The sequence below is a fragment of the Lithobates pipiens genome, unplaced genomic scaffold, assembly GCF_037356315.1.
Source record: "Lithobates pipiens isolate NorthernLeopardFrog02 unplaced genomic scaffold, aLitPip1_a1.2 Scaffold_8, whole genome shotgun sequence".
Lineage (NCBI taxonomy): Eukaryota > Metazoa > Chordata > Amphibia > Anura > Ranidae > Lithobates > Lithobates pipiens.
This window is the reverse complement of record NW_027507903.1, coordinates 642802188-642824498: the sequence shown is the minus strand read 5'-3', so window position 1 is coordinate 642824498 and position 22311 is coordinate 642802188. Positions and strand designations below refer to the sequence as shown.

The 22311-nt window shown below is 45.7% G+C and overlaps 1 protein-coding gene across 1 annotated transcript in view; it reads left to right on the top strand.

Moving 5' to 3' along the window:
- LOC143961619 (beta-1,3-galactosyltransferase 5-like) overlaps window positions 1-21077 on the top strand; it is a 50697-nt gene extending 29620 nt beyond the window's left edge. Inside the window, exons 2-3 of the mRNA XM_077470942.1 lie at window positions 6517-7102; window positions 19885-21077. Of these exons, the coding sequence (XP_077327068.1) occupies window positions 6517-7102; window positions 19885-20414 (1116 nt within the window). The 3' untranslated portion in view covers window positions 20415-21077. The remainder of the gene's footprint in view (window positions 1-6516; window positions 7103-19884) is intronic.
- The last annotated feature ends 1234 nt before the right edge of the window (window positions 21078-22311 follow it).

Here is a 22311-nt window from a genome sequence, read left to right as displayed (position 1 = left end):
CAAGTTGGAAGAAATGGAAGCTTTCTTTGAGGGAGAGGGTTGACTTGATCAAAACGTACCTGGTCCCAATTTTTTTATATGTCAGCTTTGTCTGTATCTTGCCAGTATCTCTCTATGCAAGGGTGTACAGCTGCTTTTTCCAACTGTTATGGGGAAGTAGGCTGAACCTGATCAAACGCAATGTAACTTACCTGTCTAGGCGGGAGGGTGGCCTAGGAATGGTCAACCCAATAGTTTTCTTTTCTCTGCTGTTTTTAAAGTACAATTTTGGTAACATGCTAGCAGAGAACCCGCCGGGATGGGTGGGTATTTTTCAATCTTGTTTTAGGCCTTTTCTGCGATCCTGGGAAGATGGCGGGCCAGTGAAAAGTCTGAGAGTCCGACATGGCAAGCTCCCGGCTTATGTTGCCCCGTGTCTGAAAATACTTCGGCAGTGGCAGGTGACAGTGGAGGATATCAAGTCCCTCCCCAGGAAGCTTCTGGAGAAGAGGATTTTGGGCTCTGCTTTCAGTGTGTCACTGGCCTTAAGGGATTGCCCAGGCTCTGTAATGAGGGAAGGGTTGCGTTTAATCAATTTAGAAAGAATCCCCTTGAAGTTTAGGGATCAAGCCTGGCTCGCCTTCCATGGAAGGCTCTATGTGAGAGGGAACTTGAAGCATCGCCCTGTGGATGATCGGGATTGTCCTAGAGCGGAGTGTGTTGGTAAAGTGGAGTCTATGGACCACTTTTTGCTCCAGTGTCCCTTTAACATAGAGGTGTATAAAAGGGTGGGGAGGGCTCTAGGCATCCCCTTTTTCTATCGCATGAGTTATGCGGAGTGGGTGTATGGGGCATTCCCGACTCACTGGGATTTTGATTTGGATACACTGTTTTTAGTTAGTATAGTTGTCCGTTACTTCACATGGAATGCACGGTGCCAGATTACCCTGCGGAAGAAAGTCCTCTCTGTTGAGGTGGTGGTGCACGATATTCTGGGTGAGGTTGGGAAAATTCGGGGTCTTGAGAAGGGCAGGGAGCCTCGGGCAGTCTGGATAAGGGCGTGGAGGAATATCAGACCTGCCTTTGGTGAACTGCCCATCTCTGGGTGAGGAGCTCTTTTCTTTTTCTGGTTCTTTCACTCCCTTAGCTTTTTTTGGTTAGTATCTTCTTTTTGAAGAAGGGCTGCATGCATAATGGGTACAGGTTTGTTTCTTAACCTCACAAGTTTGATGTCTGGTGTAATGGTGTGAGTCGTAATAGGATTTATGTTATTGCTTAAAGTATTTTTTTGGTTTGAGAGCAGATTTGCTATATTTATTTTAATTTATGTAAATATGTATATATTTATGTATATTTATATATTGTGATTTTATGATTATTGATTGCAAGACTTTTAATAAAGAAAAATTGGGAAGAATGTCCCTTACATTGGTGATCAGTGGGAATAATGTTCCTTACATTGGTGATCAGTGGGAAGAATGTCCCTTACATTGGTGATCAGTGGGAATAATGTTCCTTACATTGGTGATCAGTGGGAAGAATGTTCCTTACATTGGTGATCAGTGGGAAGAATGTCCCTTACATTGGTGGTCAGTGGGAAGAATGTTCCTTACATTGGTGATCAGTGAGAAGAATGTTCCTTACATTGGTGATCAGTGAGAAGAATGTTCCTTACATTGGTGATCAGTGGGAAGAATGTCCCTTACATTGGTGATCAGTGGGAAGAATGTCCCTTACATTGGTGATCAGTGAGAAGAATGTTCCTTACATTGGTGATCAGTGGGAAGAATGTTCCTTACATTGGTGATCAGTGGGAAGAATGTTCCTTACATTGGGAGTCAGTGAGAAGAATGTTCCTTACATTGGTGATCAGTGAGAAGAATGTTCCTTACATTGGTGATCAGTGAGAAGAATGTTCCTTACATTGGTGATCAGTGGGAAGAATGTCCCTTACATTGGTGATCAGTGGGAAGAATGTCCCTTACATTGGTGATCAGTGGGAAGAATGTTCCTTACATTGGTGATCAGTGAGAAGAATGTTCCTTACATTGGTGATCAGTGGGAAGAATGTCCCTTACATTGGTGATCAGTGGGAAGAATGTTCCTTACATTGGTGATCAGTGGGAAGAATGTTCCTTACATTGGTGATCAGTGGGAAGAATGTCCCTTACATTGGTGATCAGTGGGAAGAATGTCCCTTACATTGGTGATCAGTGGGAAGAATGTTCCTTACATTGGTGATCAGTGAGAAGAATGTTCCTTACATTGGTGATCAGTGGGAAGAATGTCCCTTACATTGGTGATCAGTGAGAAGAATGTTCCTTACATTGGTGATCAGTGGGAAGAATGTTCCTTACATTGGTGATCAGTGGGAAGAATGTTCCTTACATTGGGAGTCAGTGAGAAGAATGTTCCTTACATTGGTGATCAGTGAGAAGAATGTTCCTTACATTGGTGATCAGTGGGAAGAATGTCCCTTACATTGGTGATCAGTGGGAAGAATGTTCCTTACATTGGTGATCAGTGAGAAGAATGTTCCTTACATTGGTGATCAGTGGGAAGAATGTTCCTTACATTGGTGATCAGTGAGAAGAATGTTCCTTACATTGGTGATCAGTGAGAAGAATGTTCCTTACATTGGTGATCAGTGAGAAGAATGTTCCTTACATTGGTGATCAGTGGGAAGAATGTTCCTTACATTGGTGATCAGTGGGAAGAATGCTCCTCAGAAGTCATGTCGAAGTGGCGTCAAAGTTGCACCGGCGAACCCAGCCTTATATATATACCCCTTTTCACCTTAGATTTTTTTTTTTGCTGTTTTATTTATTTTTTTTTTCCATTTTTTTCACTGTTCATTTTCTTTTTTTTCCCTTTTTTTTCTTTTGTTACTTTTTCACCCTTCTTGCCTTAACTTTTATTTCTTTCTTTTTTTTTTTTTGTTTTATTACTTTTTGTTGTTTTCATTTGTTTTGTTTCTTAGGTATTATTTTTCTGCTTGTTTTCTCTTGTTTTAGTATTAAAATCTTTTTTTTATTTTCATTTGTTTTTTTTTGTTTTTTTTGTTTTATTACTTTTTGTTGTTTTGTTTCTTAGGTATTATTTTTTCTGTTGGTTTTCTCTTGTTTTAGTATTAAAATCTTTTTTTTATTTTCATTTGTTTTGTTATTTTTTTTCAGTGCCACATTTAAAAATAATCAACATTATGCAATGAAATTAGGATTGTATTCTTGCCAGATAGTTAAAAAGAAAAAACTTTTTCAGGATATCTGTTATGTCCAGCTCCCCCCCCCCCCCCCCGCCGCCACGCCCTCTGCTACTATTTCATTTATATGTAGAGCTGATTTTAACTCCGCATATAACATCAGTTATAGAAACCTTACACCCTTTTCCCCTTAGCTATTTGTTTCTGCTTTTATTTCTATTTGTTTTGTTTTACTGTTAATCATTTTTTGAATTTTCATTTCTTTTGTTCCTTAGATATTGTTTTCGTGCTGTTTTTTTTTGTTTTGCTATTAATGTAGTATTCATTTTTTTCATTTGTTTTTGTTTAGTTATTTTTGCCAGTGTCATGTAAAAAATGGGCAAAAGTATACCATAAAATTAATATTTTATACAAAACAGATATTTAAAAAAAAAAAAAAACTTCAGATGAGTTTTCAGGACACATTTTTTTATATCCAACTCCTTTTCCTTATCACTGCTCCCTCCAACAATCTTTGGTATGCGGATCGAAGATGTGACCTTTAATCTGCATATAACATCGGTTAAGGAAACCTTAATTCCTTCTCCTCTTAGTTATTTTTCTGCTGATTTTTTTGCAATTATATTATATTTACATTCATTTTTTTTCCCATTTTAAAATAAATAAAGAAATAATTCCAGTGATAAATTAAAAAGATTTAAACATTTTTTTTTCCAGTGATATATAAAAAAAAGTGTAACGTTATAAAATAAAATATATACATTTTATTTACAATAAAACAACTTTTTTTTTATCATATAACAGTATGAATACAAAATAAAATTCTTAGTAATTTTTTTAAGTTTTTTTTTTTCTATTTTTCTTTTTTAGGATTACTTTTTAACACACTGTACTACCATAGTAACACTGTACTACTCTGAGGAAGTGATCAGGATTTTTTTTTTTTTTTTTTTTTTACACATTATGATTGCTTATGCCAATGAATTTCATTGTTATTAGCAACCATTTTTACTGAATGAAATTTGATTTATTCAGTGATAACTATTGTGATTACCTGTGATTGGCCACAGCTAATCACATGGTACAGATGGGCTGCGATTTGCCCTGTCTGTGCCATGTGATCACTGTGACCAATCACAGAGCTCATCACAATGGTATACAATGAATGGTATGAATCAATGCCAGTGGGGCGTGCGAGAGGCACGTTCTAGGAGGACGTCAAATGACTTCCACCCGGAATGACAAATGTCTATAGACAAATAACGGCCGGGTAACAACTGGTTAAAGCTAGAACACACAACATTGTAGACAATTGAGCGCTGCCAACTTTGTGGTAACAGTTTGGGGAAGTCCCTTTTCTGTTTCAGTATGACCACGCCCCTGTGTACAAAACCAGTTCCATAAAGACGTGGTTTGACCAGCTTGGTGTGGAGGCATTCCAGTGTCCTCCATAGAGCCCCAGACCTCAATCCTACTGAACACCTTTGGGATGACTTGGAAACCCGGTGGTGAGCCTGGTTTTCTCATCTAACATCAGTACCTTACCACACAAATGTTCTTTTTTGGCTGATTGGACTCAAATTCCCCAAGACACGCTCAAAATTTTTTGTAGCTAGCCTTCCCAGAAGAGTGGAGCCAGCTCCATATAGACATGATGTGGAGGAACATGAGTGCCCTGCACAGAGATCTGACCTCAACCCTACTGAACGTCTCTGGGATGAATTGGAAAAATGATCGTGAACCAGGTCTTCTCATCCAACGTCAGTGCATGACCTCACAAATGGGTGGAAACCCCCAGACACCCTCCACAATCTAGGAGAAGGTCTTCCCAACCTCCAAGAAGAGTGGAAGATGTTATAGCTTTAAACAAGGGCAACTCAATAATAATGACCATGGTTTCGTTATGGGATGTCCAACTCATATAGTTATGATGGTCCGGTCTAAGTCTTATGCCGTGTACACACGATCGGAATTTCGTAATAGAAACGAAAACATTCGACAATCAGGAGATGGTTTAGATATATCTTTGGCTTCCTGGGGATCTTATTTAACCACTTGCCGCCCGCCTTATAGGCAATTGACGGTGGCAAAGTGGTTTCATAATCCTGATCGGACGTCATATGACGTCCTCAGGATTATGAGCCGCTGCGCGCCCCTCGGGGCGGGCATCGCGGCGATCGTTGTTGCGGGGTGTCAGTCTGACACCCGGCAACTACGATCTCGGTAAAGAGTCTCCGACGGAGACTCTTTACCACGTGATCAGCCGTGTCCAATCACGGCTGATCACAGTGTAAATGGGAAGAGCCGGTGATCGGCTTTTCCTCACTCGCCTCTGTCAGACGCGAGTAGAGGAGAGCCGATCGGCTGCTCCTCTGACAGGGGGGGTCTGTGCTGATTGATTATCAGCACAGCCCCCCTGAGGATGCCCACACTGGACCACCAGGGACGCCACCAGACCACCAGGGAAAAGGTAATCCTCCCTAGACCACCAGGGATGCCAGTCAGCACAATGGATGCCAATCAGTGAACATAATGGATGCCAATCAGTGCCCACATTAGGCATCACTGATTGGCATGCATTATTGTTTGGCACTGATTGGCATCCATTAGTACAGTATAACACCAATGCCGCCTATAAGTGCCCACCTGTGCCGCCTATGAGTGCCCACCTGTGCCGCCTATTAGTGCCTACCTGTGCCGCCTATCAGTGCCCACCCATGCCCATCTGTGCTGCCTATCCATGCCCATCTGTGCCGCCTATCCATGCCCATCTGTGCCGCCCATCCATGCCAATCCATGCCAGCTATCAGTGCCAATTTGTGCCACCTATCAGTGTCCATCCGTGTTGCCCATCCGTGTCGCCCATCCGTGTCGCCCATCCGTGCCGCCCATCCGTGCCGCCTATCAGTGCCACATATCAGTGTCCATCAATGCCACCTCATCAGTGCCACTTCATTGGTGCCACATCATTGGTGCCCATCAGTGTAGCCCCATCAGTGCCCATCAGTGAAGGAGAAAACGTACTTATTTACAAAGTTTTGAAACTGAAACAAAAAAAAAAATTTTCTCAAAATTTTCGGTATTTTTTTATTTGTAGCGCAAAAAATAAAAACCGTAGAGGTGATCAAATACCACCAAAAGAAAGCTCTATTTGTGGAAACAAAATGATAAAAATTTAATTTGGGTACAGTGTAGCATGACCGCGCAATTGTCATTCAAAGTGCGACAGCGCTGAAAGCTCAAAATTGGTCTGGGCAGGAAGGTGTTTAAGTGCCCGGTATTGAAGTGGTTAACATTTTTTCCTCTCTATTTTTCATGTGTGTTCTACTCTCCAGCGGCTCGCCAAATGGCAATTGATCCTAGCGGCATTCCTGACGTCCATGGTCCTAGTAGTCGTTTTCCAGTCCTTCACGAAGAAAGAGCCCCGTCTTGAGCTGCAGGAGATCCTGCGCCATATCGTAGCCAATAACAGCTCTGCCCCAGTCCGCCGCCGATCTGCCTTTTTGTACCACCGCGAGAATGACTTTTACATGGATCTATTGGAATACTCTCTGCAGTACCCGGCCCTTCAGGAGTACCGTTGCCGAACCTTTATAGATCTCTCCGGATATTGCCGGACACTGGATCCTCTGATTATCTTGGCAGTGAAATCTCACCCAGCATCCCCCGAGAGGAGAACCATCTTACGTCACACCTGGGCTCAGGAGAGGAGGGTTCTAGGATACAGGTTCCTCCCCGTGTTCCTCCTCGCCAACTCCGGCCATCGGGTTGAGATGGAGAGTTTGGTGGAGGAAGCCTCGTTTTATGGTGACATTATCCTGTGGGACTTCATGGAGAGCCACCATAACTTGTCCCTGAAGGAACACTGCTTTCTGGAGTGGCTGCAGTACCGCTGTCCGGAGGCCAAGTACATACTCAAAGGTAAAACTGGGTCCCGTAATTAAAAGACCATTCCACTCCAAAAGTGATATTTTAATTGTAGTTGAAGACAACAGGCTCCCTGCCATACTTTGCCAGAGTTTGCTACTCCTGCTGAATTCTCACTCAAGAAAATAATTGGATCTCTGCTTTAATTCCCTTTAGTTTTGACCACACTGCCCCTCTGGTGCCACCTTCTTTATTCTTCTAGTGCATATGCAGAAGTGCCGAATGGGGCTCTGCTATGCCTGTGTACGCAAGTGGGATTTTCGGTGCATGCGCTAACACGCCGAGTTTTGGGGACTTCCAAACCAGCCTCGCCTTTGCGCATGTGCAGGAAAACCATGTGTGGGCAGATGTAATGTAGGGCTCTGTTGGGACCCCTAGCCTTGTGGCACGTCACATGCAGAATCCAAGGAGTGGCAAAAAAAGTTGGACCGAACACCCGCCCAGTTTGGTTCACACTAAAACACCCGAACATGGAAAAAGTTCAGACCCGAACTGTGAACCCTAGGTCTAGGGGATCCCGAATTAGAAAATTACAAACGTCCTCATTTTGAAGGCTTATATGCAGGTTATAGGTCATAAAAAGGGTATGGGGTCAGGGTACTGCCCTGGGGGACATGTATTAATGCAATTTTTTTTTTTTTAAAGGAGTAGGGGTTCTAAATGTGAAACAATAAAAATGAAAATTTCCTTTACATAGAGTGCATGGGGGGGGGGGGTCCCCTTAGTCTGCCTGTAAAGTGGTGCATCTGTAGCATGTATAGAACCTACTGCAGCAAAAGTGACATACATAAAGTCATTAAAATTCCTGGGTGTAAGCAATACAAAAATGTAAAAAAAAAAGGCCCTTTGGGTCTGTTATGGATTTTAACTAGTTAAGGACCGCTGCATGTAAATATACGTCGGCAGAATGGCACGGACAGGCACAAGCACGTACCGGTACGTGCCTGCCTTCCAGCGGGTGGGGGGTCCAATCTGACCCCCTCCCGCTGGCTGCGGCGGTCTGTTTCGCTTCAGGAGTGATCCGGGATGAGGGGACAGCCGTTGGTTTCTGGCCATCCCCTCGCGTTCGCTCCTGGCAAATGAGAAGCTTCCCCTGCCTGTGTAGTGTAAACACAGGCAGGGAGGAAGTGATGTCATTCTCCTCGTGGCGGTCTTTTTGACCGGACGGCGAGGAGAGAAGACATCATAGCAAATGCACCAACACTACACTGACATGTAGGTACACATAGGCACACTTTTCACCCCGATTCCCCCCCCCCCCCCCCCCAGTCACAGTGTCACTGATTGCAGTGATCATTTATTTACTGATCACTTCATTTAGTGTCAGTTGTGACTGTAAAAACTGTCAGGGCAGTTAGTGTTAGGTCCAGGGTAGCCCCCTACCCCCCCTAATAAAGGTTTAACCCCTTGATTGCCCCCCAGGTAACCCTTTCACCCCCTTTTGCCAGTGTCACTAAGCAATCGTTTTTCTGATTGCTGCACTAGTGTCACTGGTGCCGCTAGGTAGCTAGTTATTTTTTAGGTTGCGTTAGGTACCCCCATATACCCCCATATATAACCTAATAAAGGTTTTAACCTCCTGATTGCCCCTAGAGTTAACCCTTTCACCAGCGATCACCGTATAAGTGTCACTAGTGCCGCTAGGTAGCTAGTTATTTTTTAGGTTCACCGCCAGGTTTTTATAGCGTTAGGTACCCCATATACTACCTAATAAAGTTTTTAACCCCCTGATTGCCCCTAGAGTTAACCCTTTCACCAGTGATCACAGTATAAGTGTCACTGGTGACGCTGGTTAGGCAGTTAGTTATTTAGGTTCCCTGTCAGGTTTTTATATAGCGTCCGGGACCCCCATATACTACCTAATAAAGATTTTAACCCCCTGATTGCCCCTAGTTAACCCTTTCACCAGTGATCACCGTATAAGTGTTACGGGTGACGCTGGTTAGTTAGTTTGCTTTTTATAGCATCAGGGCACCCACCATTTATTACCCAATAAAGGTTTAACCCCTTGATCACCCGGTGGGTGATATCAATTAGGTTTTAGGGTCTGCGTCTCCCCAGGCAGCGCTAGGTTAGTGCCAGTACCGCTAACACCCACACGCAAAGCATACACCTCCCGTAGTGGTATAGAATCTGAACAGATCAATAGTGATGGACGAACTTCCGACGGGACGTTTCGCGAACGCGAAACGCGAACGGGCACAAACGTTCGCGAAAACGACCGTTCGCCGCGGGCTCCATTGACTTCAATGGGAGGCGAATTTCGCAAACCTTTAGGTCGAATTTGCGGCCACGGGGTAATTATTAGGGGGTAGCACGCAGTCCCACCACCTGGACAATAGCATAATACATGTATGAGGTGAATTTGGGATCGATAACTACAAGCATTTTTTTTTTATTTGGGAAATTGTTCTGACAATTCAGGACTATGGAGCTAATGAAGGCAATGGAGGAGAGGGAAGGTCAGGGACCAGGGTAGGCAAACAAGAGGGTGCAGGAGATACAGAGCACTGACAGCAGCACCGTAATACAGAGCACTGACATCAGCACCGTGACATACAGCGCTGACAGCAGCTCCGTGACATACAGCGCTGACAGCAGCTCCGTGACATACAGCGCTGACAGCAGCTCCGTGACATACAGCGCTGACAGCAGCTCCGTGACATACAGCGCTGACAGCAGCTCCGTGACATACAGCGCTGACAGCAGCACCGTGACATACAGCGCTGACAGCAGCTCCGTGACATACAGCGCTGACAGCAGCTCCGTGACATACAGCGCTGACAGCAGCTCCGTGACATACAGCACTGACAGCAGCTCCGTGACATACAGCGCTGACAGCAGCTCCGTGACATACAGCGCTGACAGCAGCACCGTGACATACAGCGCTGACAGCAGCTCCGTGACATACAGCGCTGACAGCAGCTCCGTGACATACAGCGCTGACAGCAGCTCCGTGACATACAGCACTGACAGCAGCTCCGTGACATACAGCGCTGACAGCAGCTCCGTGACATACAGCGCTGACAGCAGCACCGTGACACAGCGCTGACAGCAGCTCCGTGACATACAGCGCTGACAGCAGCTCCGTGACATACAGCGCTGACAGCAGCTCCGTGACATACAGCGCTGACAGCAGCTCCGTGACATACAGCGCTGACAGCAGCTCCGTGACATACAGCGCTGACAGCAGCTCCGTGACATACAGCGCTGACAGCAGCTCCGTGACATACAGCGCTGACAGCAGCTCCGTGACATACAGCGCTGACAGCAGCACCGTAAGCAGCCCCAGGAGGAAGTCAGCACAGCACAGGGATGGTGTGATCCCCTCATAATAAGAACCCCCAGGAGGAAGTCAGCACAGCACAGGGATGGTGGGAGCCCCTCATAATAAGAACCCCCAGGAGGAAGTCAGCACAGCACAGGGATGGTGGGAGCCCCTCATAATAAGAACACCCAGGAGGAAGTCAGCACAGCACAGGGATGGTGGGAACCCCTCATAATAAGCAGCCCCAGTAGAAATATGACACCGCTCAACCTCTTCAAAGAGGAGGGTAGGGGCATATAGTACGGTGTGCTTTTTTGGGTCAGGGAAGTGAGCCAAATGAATTAAGAAGGTCTGTGTGCTTGATTCCAAAAATTGTTTATAGACATATACATGGTCTACTGATCACATGTGTTGAATTCCTCCGAGATCCATGCCTCATTCATTTTTAGAAATGTGAGGTAGTTAACACTGTCGTGAGCTAGGCGAGTACGCTTATCGGTCACAATCCCCCCTGCTGCGCTGAACGTCCTTTCGGACAGGACACTGGATGAGGGGCAAGCCAACAGTTCGATTGCAAATTGGGCAAGCTCTGGCCAGAGGTCAAGCCTGCCCACCCAGTAGTCTAGGGGTTCATCACTCCTCAGAGCGTCCACATCGGCCGTTAACCCAATGTAGTCGGACACCTGACGGTCTAGGCGTTCCCTGATGCTGGATCCGGATGACACCTGTCGATGGGTCGGCTGAAAGAATGACCTCATATCCGAAGTCACCAACACATCTTCAAACCGGCCTCTTCTTGCAGGCGCTGTTGGATTGGTACCCGCAAATCCTTCTCTGGGAGTGGGAATTGCTCCTCTGCCAGCGCACGCAAAAGCAGAATGCAGCATTTCTCGAAGCAAGGCCTGGAAGTGCTGCATTCTGACAGCCCTCTGCGACGGCGGTAACATTTCCGCCATTTTGTGTTTGTACCGGGGATCTAAGTACGTTGCCACCCAGTACTGGTCCTTGACCCTCATGCTTTTTATACGGGGGTCCCTATTAAAACACTGGAGCATGAAGGCCCCCATTTGCACTCAAGCGGAAGGTATGTGGTGGTGGTGGTGTTGTTGGTGGTAGTGTCTTTGGGGGTGCACATAGCAGAGAGTGAAGAAGAGGGTGCAGATCGAGAGGATGAGGAGGGTGCAGAAGAATAAGGCTGAGTGAGCCACTCAACCAAGTCTGGTGCGTCCTTTAAAGTAATTGAACGCACCTTCTGCAACTTCCCACTTTGGCTCAAGGCTGTTGCTCCTGCCCTACCCCTACCACCCCTGCGGAAGGGCCTGCCTCTTCCTCTGCCTGTCATTTTTTAAATCACCCTGTGACAAAACTCTTAGTCCCTATACCGCTGAAGGACTGCTGCAGTATAGGGCAGCGGTCAGCAGTAGTGCACGTCAACCCTATGTATTGTGGACCGATAGCGGTCCTTACAGAACAGCAGACTGTACTGCACTCAGGCCTATGTACCGTAGCACCCTATACCAAGTTACCAGTCCTTATAAGAACTTTTGTGGACCAAGCAGGTTGTGTGTTAGTGATTAGCAGACTGTACGTCAGTCCCTATACCAATGAAGGACTGCTGCAGTATAGGGCAGCGGTCAGCAGTAGTGCACGTCAACCCTATGTATTGTGGACCGATAGCGGTCCTTACAGAACAGCAGACTGTACTGCACTCAGGCCTATGTACCGTAGCACCCTATACCAAGTTACCAGTCCTTATAAAAACTTTTGTGGACCAAGCAGGTTGTGTGTTAGTGATTAGCAGACTGTACGTCAGTCCCTATACCAATGAAGGACTGCTGCAGTATAGGGCAGCGGTCAGCAGTAGTGCACGTCAACCCTATGTATTGTGGACCGATAGCGGTCCTTACAGAACAGCAGACTGTACTGCACTCAGGCCTATGTACCGTAGCACCCTATACCAAGTTACCAGTCCTTATAAAAACTTTTGTGGACCAAGCAGGTTGTGTGTTAGTGATTAGCAGACTGTACGTCAGTCCCTATACCAATGAAGGACTGCTGCAGTATAGGGCAGCGGTCAGCAGTAGTGCACGGCAACCCTATGTATTGTGGACCGATAGCGGTCCTTACAGAACAGCAGACTGTAACGCACTCAGGCCTATGTACCGTAGCACCCTATACCAAGTTACCAGTCCTTATAAGAACTTTTGTGGACCAAGCAGGTTGTGTGTTAGTGATTAGCAGACTGTACGTCAGTCCCTATACCGCTGAAGGACTGCTGCAGTATAGGGCAGCGGTCAGCAGTAGTGCACGGCAACCCTATGTATTGTGGACCGATAGCGGTCCTTACAGAACAGCAGACTGTAACGCACTCAGGCCTATGTACCGTAGCACCCTATACCAAGTTACCAGTCCTTATAAGAACTTTTGTGGACCAAGCAGGTTGTGTGTTAGTGATTAGCAGACTGTACGTCAGTCCCTATACCAATGAAGGACTGCTGCAGTATAGGGCAGCGGTCAGCAGTAGTGCACGTCAACCCTATGTATTGTGGACCGATAGCGGTCCTTACAGAACAGCAGACTGTACTGCACTCAGGCCTATGTACCGTAGCACCCTATACCAAGTTACCAGTCCTTATAAAAACTTTTGTGGACCAAGCAGGTTGTGTGTTAGTGTTTAGCAGACTGTGCGTCAGTCCCTATACCGCTGAAGGACTGCTGCAGTATAGGGCAGCGGTCAGCAGTAGTGCACGGCAACCCTATGTATTGTGGACCGATAGCGGTCCTTACAGAACAGCAGACTGTAACGCACTCAGGCCTATGTACCGTAGCACCCTATACCAAGTTACCAGTCCTTATAAGAACTTTTGTGGACCAAGCAGGTTGTGTGTTAGTGATTAGCAGACTGTACGTCAGTCCCTATACCAATGAAGGACTGCTGCAGTATAGGGCAGCGGTCAGCAGTAGTGCACGGCAACCCTATGTATTGTGGACCGATAGCGGTCCTTACAGAACAGCAGACTGTAACGCACTCAGGCCTATGTACCGTAGCACCCTATACCAAGTTACCAGTCCTTATAAGAACTTTTGTGGACCAAGCAGGTTGTGTGTTAGTGATTAGCAGACTGTACGTCAGTCCCTATACCAATGAAGGACTGCTGCAGTATAGGGCAGCGGTCAGCAGTAGTGCACGGCAACCCTATGTATTGTGGACCGATAGCGGTCCTTACAGAACAGCAGACTGTAACGCACTCAGGCCTATGTACCGTAGCACCCTATACCAAGTTACCAGTCCTTATAAGAACTTTTGTGGACCAAGCAGGTTGTGTGTTAGTGATTAGCAGACTGTACGTCAGTCCCTATACCAATGAAGGACTGCTGCAGTATAGGGCAGCGGTCAGCAGTAGTGCACGGCAACCCTATGTATTGTGGACCGATAGCGGTCCTTACAGAACAGCAGACTGTAACGCACTCAGGCCTATGTACCGTAGCACCCTATACCAAGTTACCAGTCCTTATAAGAACTTTTGTGGACCAAGCAGGTTGTGTGTTAGTGATTAGCAGACTGTACGTCAGTCCCTATACCAATGAAGGACTGCTGCAGTATAGGGCAGCGGTCAGCAGTAGTGCACGGCAACCCTATGTATTGTGGACCGATAGCGGTCCTTACAGAACAGCAGACTGTAACGCACTCAGGCCTATGTACCGTAGCACCCTATACCAAGTTACCAGTCCTTATAAGAACTTTTGTGGACCAAGCAGGTTGTGTATTAGTGTTTAGCAGACTGTGCGTCAGTCCCTATACCGCTGAAGGACTGCTGCAGTATAGGGCAGCGGTCAGCAGTAGTGCACGGCAACCCTATCTATTGTGGACCGATAGCGGTCCTTACAGAACAGCAGACTGTAACGCACTCAGGCCTATGTACCGTAGCACCCTATACCAAGTTACCAGTCCTTATAAGAACTTTTGTGGACCAAGCAGGTTGTGTGTTAGTGTTTAGCAGACTGTGCGTCAGTCCCTATACCGCTGAAGGACTGCTGCAGTATAGGGCAGCGGTCAGCAGTAGTGCACGTCAACCCTATGTATTGTGGACCGATAGCGGTCCTTACAGAACAGCAGACTGTAACGCACTCAGGCCTATGTACCGTAGCACCCTATACCAAGTTACCAGTCCTTATAAGAACTTTTGTGGACCAAGCAGGTTGTGTATTAGTGTTTAGCAGACTGTGCGTCAGTCCCTATACCGCTGAAGGACTGCTGCAGTATAGGGCAGCGGTCAGCAGTAGTGCACGGCAACCCTATCTATTGTGGACCGATAGCGGTCCTTACAGAACAGCAGACTGTACCGCACCCAAGCCTATGTACCGTAGCACCCTAGACAGACCAAGTTACCAGTCCTTATAAGAACTTTTGTGGAACAAGTGAGTTGTGAATGATTAGCAGACTGCAGCAGAAGGGCAGCAGTCAAGTATAATATTCTTTCTATATTTGGAAGAAAGAATATTATACGTGTACAAGCCTATTACCGTACCACTGATACCAGTCCTGAAAAGAACCTTTGTGGAACTAATAGTAACAGCAAGTCTTTAAAATTATCCTCACTGCCTGACACACTGCTTCCTGCCTGTCCCTATACAAATTGGCAAAAAAGAGTAGGCTGGAACGATTAGCTGGAATAGCTCTTTTGTGGACCTGATAGTAACAGCTAATGATGATGATGATGATGATGATGAAGAAAGACTAATCTGGCTGAGCTGTCCCTAAAATAGCAGCATACAGCGCTCTGTCCCTTTATCTAAACTGACAAAAGAAACTCAGGCTGCTGACCTAACACCTATACCAGTCCTGAAAAGAACTTTTGTGTACCAAATAGCTAGCGTTTTCTCTGTCCCTACTCCACACAGGATCCTTTCCCTACAGTGACAGAAGAAAGAATGTAAAATGGCCACCGGATCGGGTGTATTTATAGGTTAGGGGGAATGTCCAAGTGTCCATGAGCTGTCATGTCTCAATTGGTTGTCCTGTAACACATGATAAACGTGTCACGAAAGGTTAAAGTTCTTGTATACATTAAACACGTAAGTCCGCCGGGGCGAACGACGGAAAAAGGCGTTCGAACCCGCGGACGGCGAAAGTCGGAAATTCGCCGCGAAACGACCGCCGGGCGAACCGTTCGGCCATCACTACAGATCAATATCTGATCTGATCTATATTAGCGTCCCCAGCAGTTTAGGGTTCCAAAAAACGCATTGTTAGCGGGATCAGCCCAGATACCTGCTGGCACCTGCGTTTTGCCCCTCTGCCCAGCTCACCCAAGTGCAGTATCGATCGATCACTGTCACTTACAGAACACTAAACACATAACTGCAGCATTCGCAGAGTCAGGCCTGATCCCTGCCATCACTAACAGTTTTTTTTTGTAGTGTTTTATACAGTCGCTGACAGGCTAGGTGCTTTTTTACCTGTGAATCTCACTAGATGTACCACTAAATTTAGAGCACAAAATGGCAAAGCGAAGGTACACTAGTGAAGAGGCCTACACGTTTCTGAGCATGACAGATAGTGAAGAGGAGGTCACTCATCTGTCAGATTCAGGCTCAGTGAAATAAAAAATGAACGCCCTTAGAAATCCTGAAGGCGGTGATTGGTTTTCGGGATCCCGTACGTGGCTAGGCTTCCAAAAAGTCCCCCACATGTGGTATCTCCGTACTCGGGAGAAGCAGCAGAATTTATTTTGGGGTGTAATTTTACTTATGCCCATAGCATGTGTGAGCAATATATCAACTTTGTGCAAACAAAAAAAAAAAGTTTGTAATATTCCCGCAACTTGTGGCAAAATATAAAATATTCCATGGACTCAACATGCCTCTCAGCAAATAGCTTGGGGTGTCTGATTTCCAAAATGGGGTCATTTGGGGGGTTTTGTGCTATTTTGGCATTTTATGGCCTTCGAAACTGTGATAGGTAGTGAGGAGTGAAATCAAAAATTTGCACCCTTAGAAAACCTGAAGGTGGTGATTGGTTTTCGGGGCCCCGTACGCGGCTAGGCTCCCAAAAAGTCCCACATATGTGGTATCCCCGTACTCAGGAGAAGCAGCAGAATATATTTTGGGGTGCAATTCCACATATAACTATAGCATGTGTGAGCAATATATCATTTAGTGACAACTTTTTGTAAACTTTTTTTTTTTATTCAATCACTTGGGACAAAAAAAAAAATATTCAATGGGCTCAACATGCCCCTCAGCAATTTCCTTGGGGGGTCTACTTTCCAAAATGGGGTCATTTGGGGGGGGGTTTGTACTGCCCTGCCATTTTAGCACCTCAAGAAATGAGATAGGCAGTCGTAAATTAAAAGCTGTGTAAATTCCAGAAAATGTACTCTAGTTTGTAGACGCTATAACTTTTGCGCAAACCAATAAATATACGCTTATTGACATTTTTTTTTACTAAAGACATGTGGCTGAATAAATTTTGCCCTAAATGTATGACAAAAATTTAGTTTATTCGATTTTTCTTATAACAAAAAGTAGAAAATAATTTTTTTTCAAAATTTTCGGTCTCTTTCCATTTATATCGTAAAAAATAAACATCGCAGAGGCAATCAAATACCATCAAAAGAAAGCTTTATTTGTGGGAAGAAAAGGACGCAAATTTCATTTGGGTACAACATTGCATGACCGCGCAATTACCAGTTAAAGCAGCGCAGTGCCAAATTGTAAAAAGACCTCTGGTCCTTAGGCTGACAATTGGTCCGGGGCTGAAGTGGTTAAGGGAAACCCCATGCCAACATGTAAAAAAATAAATAAATAAATAAAATGGTGTGGGGTCCACCCAATACTCTATAAAAGACCCTTATCTGAGCCTGCAGTCTGACAGGCCAGGAAAGCGCCCCCTAAACCCAGAGGCAGCCAAATGCCAGTCAAGAGGACTAGGGGAATAAGGAATTAAATATGATTGATAAAGGTAAACTACAGGTTCATTAAGGCCCCTTTCTCACTACCTCGATGTGAAAGTCGTGCTATTTTGCCGGCGATTTCGCGGCCGCGATTTTGACGCAATTTCAGGGGATGCCCTGTGTAAATCGCATCAAAGTCGAGCCCAAAGTAGTGCAGGGACTACTCTGAAGTCGGCACGACTAATATGAGTGGTTCTCATTGGAAATCATGGTGAACGAATTGTCATGCGACTTTGTAGTCCCGAGTCGCAGGACAAGTCATACAAGTGTGAAAGGGGTTAAACAGGAACAGTTTTTTTTTTTTTTTTATTACATTTTTATTTACCTATCAGGTTGCTGTAAAGTGGTTGTAAACCCTTACAACACACTTTCACCTACAGGTAAGCCTAGATTAAGGCTTACCTGTAGGTGCTGCAAATCTCTCCTAAAACCTACACGGAGTGACGTCACGCGACTCCGGCCAGTCACAGAGCCGGAGTCCGTGACCCCCCGGAAGGAAGATGGACGCTTCCAGCCGGCGAGGAAATCGGGGACATCGCTGGCTCCTGTGTCAGGTAAGTGACACATAATGGACTACTATGCGATGCGAAGTAGCCCATTACTCTTTGTCTTTGCAGGGAATCAAAGAGGAAGTAACACCCACCAGGGTACACTTCCTCTTTAACTGTCCTTATCTGCAGATCACAGCTCATCCCTTTGATTTGCAGATAAATGAAACAGAGCACATGTAACAATGTTACTTTGTATCGTTCTATCTCCAGTCTGATCAAAGTTTATAAACATTGTTGCTTTGTATCTCTCTATCTCCCACCTGATCAAAGTTTTTCAACAATGTTACCCTGTATATCTCTATCTCTTGTCTGATCAATATTTATAAACAATGTTACTTTGTATTTCTATCTCCTGTCTAACCAATGTTTATAAACAATGTTACCTTGTATTTCTATCTCCTGCATAAACAATTTTACCTTGTATTTCTATCTAACTGTTTAATCAATGTTTATAAACAGGGTTACTTTTTATCTCTTTATCTACCGTCTGATCAATGTTTATAAACAATGTTACTTTGCATCTTTCTATCTCTCGTCTCATCAATATGTATAAAAAAATGTTACTTTGTATCTCACTCCCATCTGGTCGATATTTATAAACCATGTTATTTTGTATCTCTGTCTCCTGTCTGATCAATGTTTATAAACAATGTTACTTTGTATTTCTATCTCCCGTCTGATCAATGTTTATAAACATTGTTTGTATCTCTCTATCTCCCGTATGATAAATGTTTTAAAACTATGTTACTCTGTATCTCTCTATCTCCCGTCTGATCAATGTTTATAAACATTGTTACTTTCTATCTCTCTATCTCCCATCTGATAAATGTTTATAAACATTGTTACTTTGTATCTCTCTATCTCCCGTCTGATCAATGTTTATAAACAACATTACTTTGTATCTCTTTATCTCCCGTCTGATCAATGTTTATAAACAATGTTACTTTGTATCTCTCTATCTCCCGTCTGATCAATGTTTATAAACAACATTACTTTGTATCTCTTTATCTCCTGTCTAACCAATGTTTATAAACAATGTTACCTTGAATTTCTATCTCCTACATAAACAATTTTACCTTGTATTTCTATCTAACTGTTTAATCAATGTTTATAAACAGGGTTACTTTTTATCTCTTTATCTCCTGTCTGATCAATGTTTATAAACAACGTTACTTTGTATCTAACTATCTCCCGTCTGATCAATGTTTATAAACAATGTTACTTTGTATCTCTCTATCTCCTATCTGATCAATGTTTATAAACATTGTTACTTTGTATCTCTCTATCTCCCGTCTGATCAATGTTTATAAACATTGTTACATTCTATCTCTCTATCTCCTGTCTGATCAATGTTTATAAACAATATTACTTTTGTATTTCTATCTCCTGTCTAATTAATATTTATAAACAATGTTACTTTGTATCTCTCTATCTCCCGTCTGATCAATGTTTATAAACATTGTTATTTTGTATCTCTCTATCTCCTGTATGATCAATGTTTATAAACATTGTTACTTTGTATCTCTCTATCTCCTGTCTGATCAATGTTTATAAACAACAATATTACTTTGTATTTCTATCTCCCGTCTGATCAATGTTTATAAACATTGTTACTTTGTATCTCTCTATCTCCCTTCTGATCAATGTTTATAAACAATGTTACTTTGTATCTCTCTATCTCCCGTCTGATCAATGTTTATAAACATTGTTACTTTGTATCTCTCTATCTCCTGTATGATCTTTTTTTTTGGGGCAGGTGTAGCATGCCCAGTTTCCCCAACTATTTATAATTTTTTGGTCAACTTTTTTTCAGTTATGTCCAGAAAGAAACAAATAGATTAAGCTCACTGACCAACAACATCTTCCACTATGTAAGGGGCTGGTGTGTTTCCTTCATCCGTGGTTGATAAAAATCTTGTGAATTGTGAATTTTTGTGGGTGATCGTCATGAACTAAACGTTTTTTTTTTTTATCTCTACCCAAATGTTTCGTCCATGGCAGCGGACGATGACGAGTTTGTGAACCCCCACTCTCTGGTCTCCTACATCTCCACCTCCGTGAAGAAGTTCCCTCTCCAAGTCCATGGATTCTGCCAGACTCAGGGCCCGGTGGAACGTTGGGGTAAATACGGCGTTCCCTTCACCGTCTTCCCGTACGATGTCTACCCCCCGTTCGTATCTGGCGGGGGATTCCTCTTCTCTGCCGAGGTGGTCCCCTTGCTTCTCCTAGCCTCGTCCACCATCCCCGTCTTCCCCCTGGATGACGTCTACTTTGGTCTACTGGCCCTAGCTGCCAACATCTCCTTCCACCACGAGCTTCGCTTCCGTACCTTTGGGCTGAAGACCACCAAGATTTGCCGCTTCCGGGACGTCCTGGTGGCACACGGTTTATCGAGACATCAGCTGCTGGAAATCTGGGACACCCTCCCTTACACCTCCCCGTGCCCGCCCAGCAATAAAGAGAAGCGAGAGTACGATAGTATAGTCAAAAACGTACAAGGAGGTGACAACGGAAAGACAGTCGCCCGCTAGATCTGACTTGGTGGACTTCTGGAGGTGTTCACGTGGACCTGTCTTCAGATATATATTTTATAATGAAGTCCATACATACTAAGGCTTCCAGGCATTTGTGTCCTCTTACAGAGATCAAAGCACTTTGCCTGGCAATGCCTCCTACTGCTTTCCTCTCCGGATAGACGGAGCCATCTATGTTCAGGTATCATCCAGAGTCACCACCTACTTCCTAGAAGGAGATGTCCGCTCACAGTTGGCCCAGTCATCTAAATGCTGGTTTGTTGTGTTCACAAACATGTGGCCTAGATCTGCCCCTGCTGCAGGTTCCCACCTTCTGACCACTGATGGAGAGAAGACTGAGGAAATGCTTCCTCCTGCCTGCAGCAGAATGCTAACCGGATCCCAGCTTAGGCTAAGTTGCTAGACCAGGACTTAAGAATGGCTTTTTAATAGGTGGAGCTTATCTGAAGAATGAGAGCGTTGCTTTATATCGTGATGTATCAGCAGGCATGGGGACTACTGGGAGTTTCCCGGTGGGCCGATGGCTCAGTGGGCCGGTTTCAGTGACAGCGGACCGCCGCCTCCCTCCGGTCCTCTGTCCACCCGCGGCGCTCACCTCCCTGGCTAGTTATGCAGCGCGGCTGAATACAGACATGATGCTCAGGAGTGGACACATTATACGATCCGGAAGGAGGGCGGACGCACAGAACGAGTGCCGGGGAAGGTTACGTTACAGCTGTGTGCGGCCGTCCTCCTTCCGGATCGTATGATGAGCTTCTCAGTGTCCACTCCTGAGCATCAGGCCTGTAATTCAGGCGCGCTGCATAACTAGCCAGGGAGCGGAGGTGAGCGCCCCCCGGGGGGGACAGAGGAGCATATGGGGGACCAGAGCAGCATATGGAGGGGAGAGGAGCATATGGGGGACCAGAGCAGCATGGGGGAGCATACAGTATGGGGTACCAGAGCAGCATATGGGGGGGAGCATATGGAGGACCAGAGCAGCATGGGGGGGATGAGCATATGGGGGACCAGAGCAGCATGGGGGGAGGGGGAGATGAGCATATGGCTGACCAGAGCAGCATGGTGGGAGGAGCATATGGGGGACCAGAGCAGCATGGAAGGAGCATATGGGGGACCAGAGCAGCATGGGGGGAGGAGCATATGGGGGACCAGAGCAGCATGGGGGGAGGAGCATATGGGGGACCAGAGCAGCATGGAAGGAGCATATGGGGGACCAGAGCAGCATGGGGGGAGGAGCATATGGGGGACTAGAGCAGCATGGAAGGAGCATATGGGGGACCAGAGCAGCATGGGTGGGGGAGAGGAACATATGGGGGACCAGAGCAGCATTGGGTGGAAGAGGAGCATATGGGGGAACCAGAGCAGCACAAGGGGGAGCATATGGGGGACCAGAGCAGCATGGGGGGGATGAGCATATGGGGGACCAGAGCAGCATGGGGGGAGGGGGAGATGAGCATATGGCTGACCAGAGCAGCATGGTGGGAGGAGCATATGGGGGACCAGAGCAGCATGGTGGGAGGAGCATATGGGGGACCAGAGCAGCATGGGGGGAGGAGCATATGGGGGACCAGAGCAGCATGGAAGGAGCATATGGGGGACCAGAGCAGCATGGGTGGGGGAGAGGAACATATGGGGGACCAGAGCAGCATTGGGTGGAAGAGGAGCATATGGGGGAACCAGAGCAGCACAAGGGGGAGCATATGGGGGACCAAAGCATCACGGAGGGGAGAGGAGCATATGGGGGACCCAAGCAGCATATGAGGGGGGAGAGATGAGCATATGGGGGAGGAGCATATGGGGGATCAGAGCAGCATGGGCGGGGGAGAGGAGCATATGGGGGGGCCAGAGCAGCGTGGGGAAAGCATATGGGGGGCCAGAGCAGCATGAGGGGTGG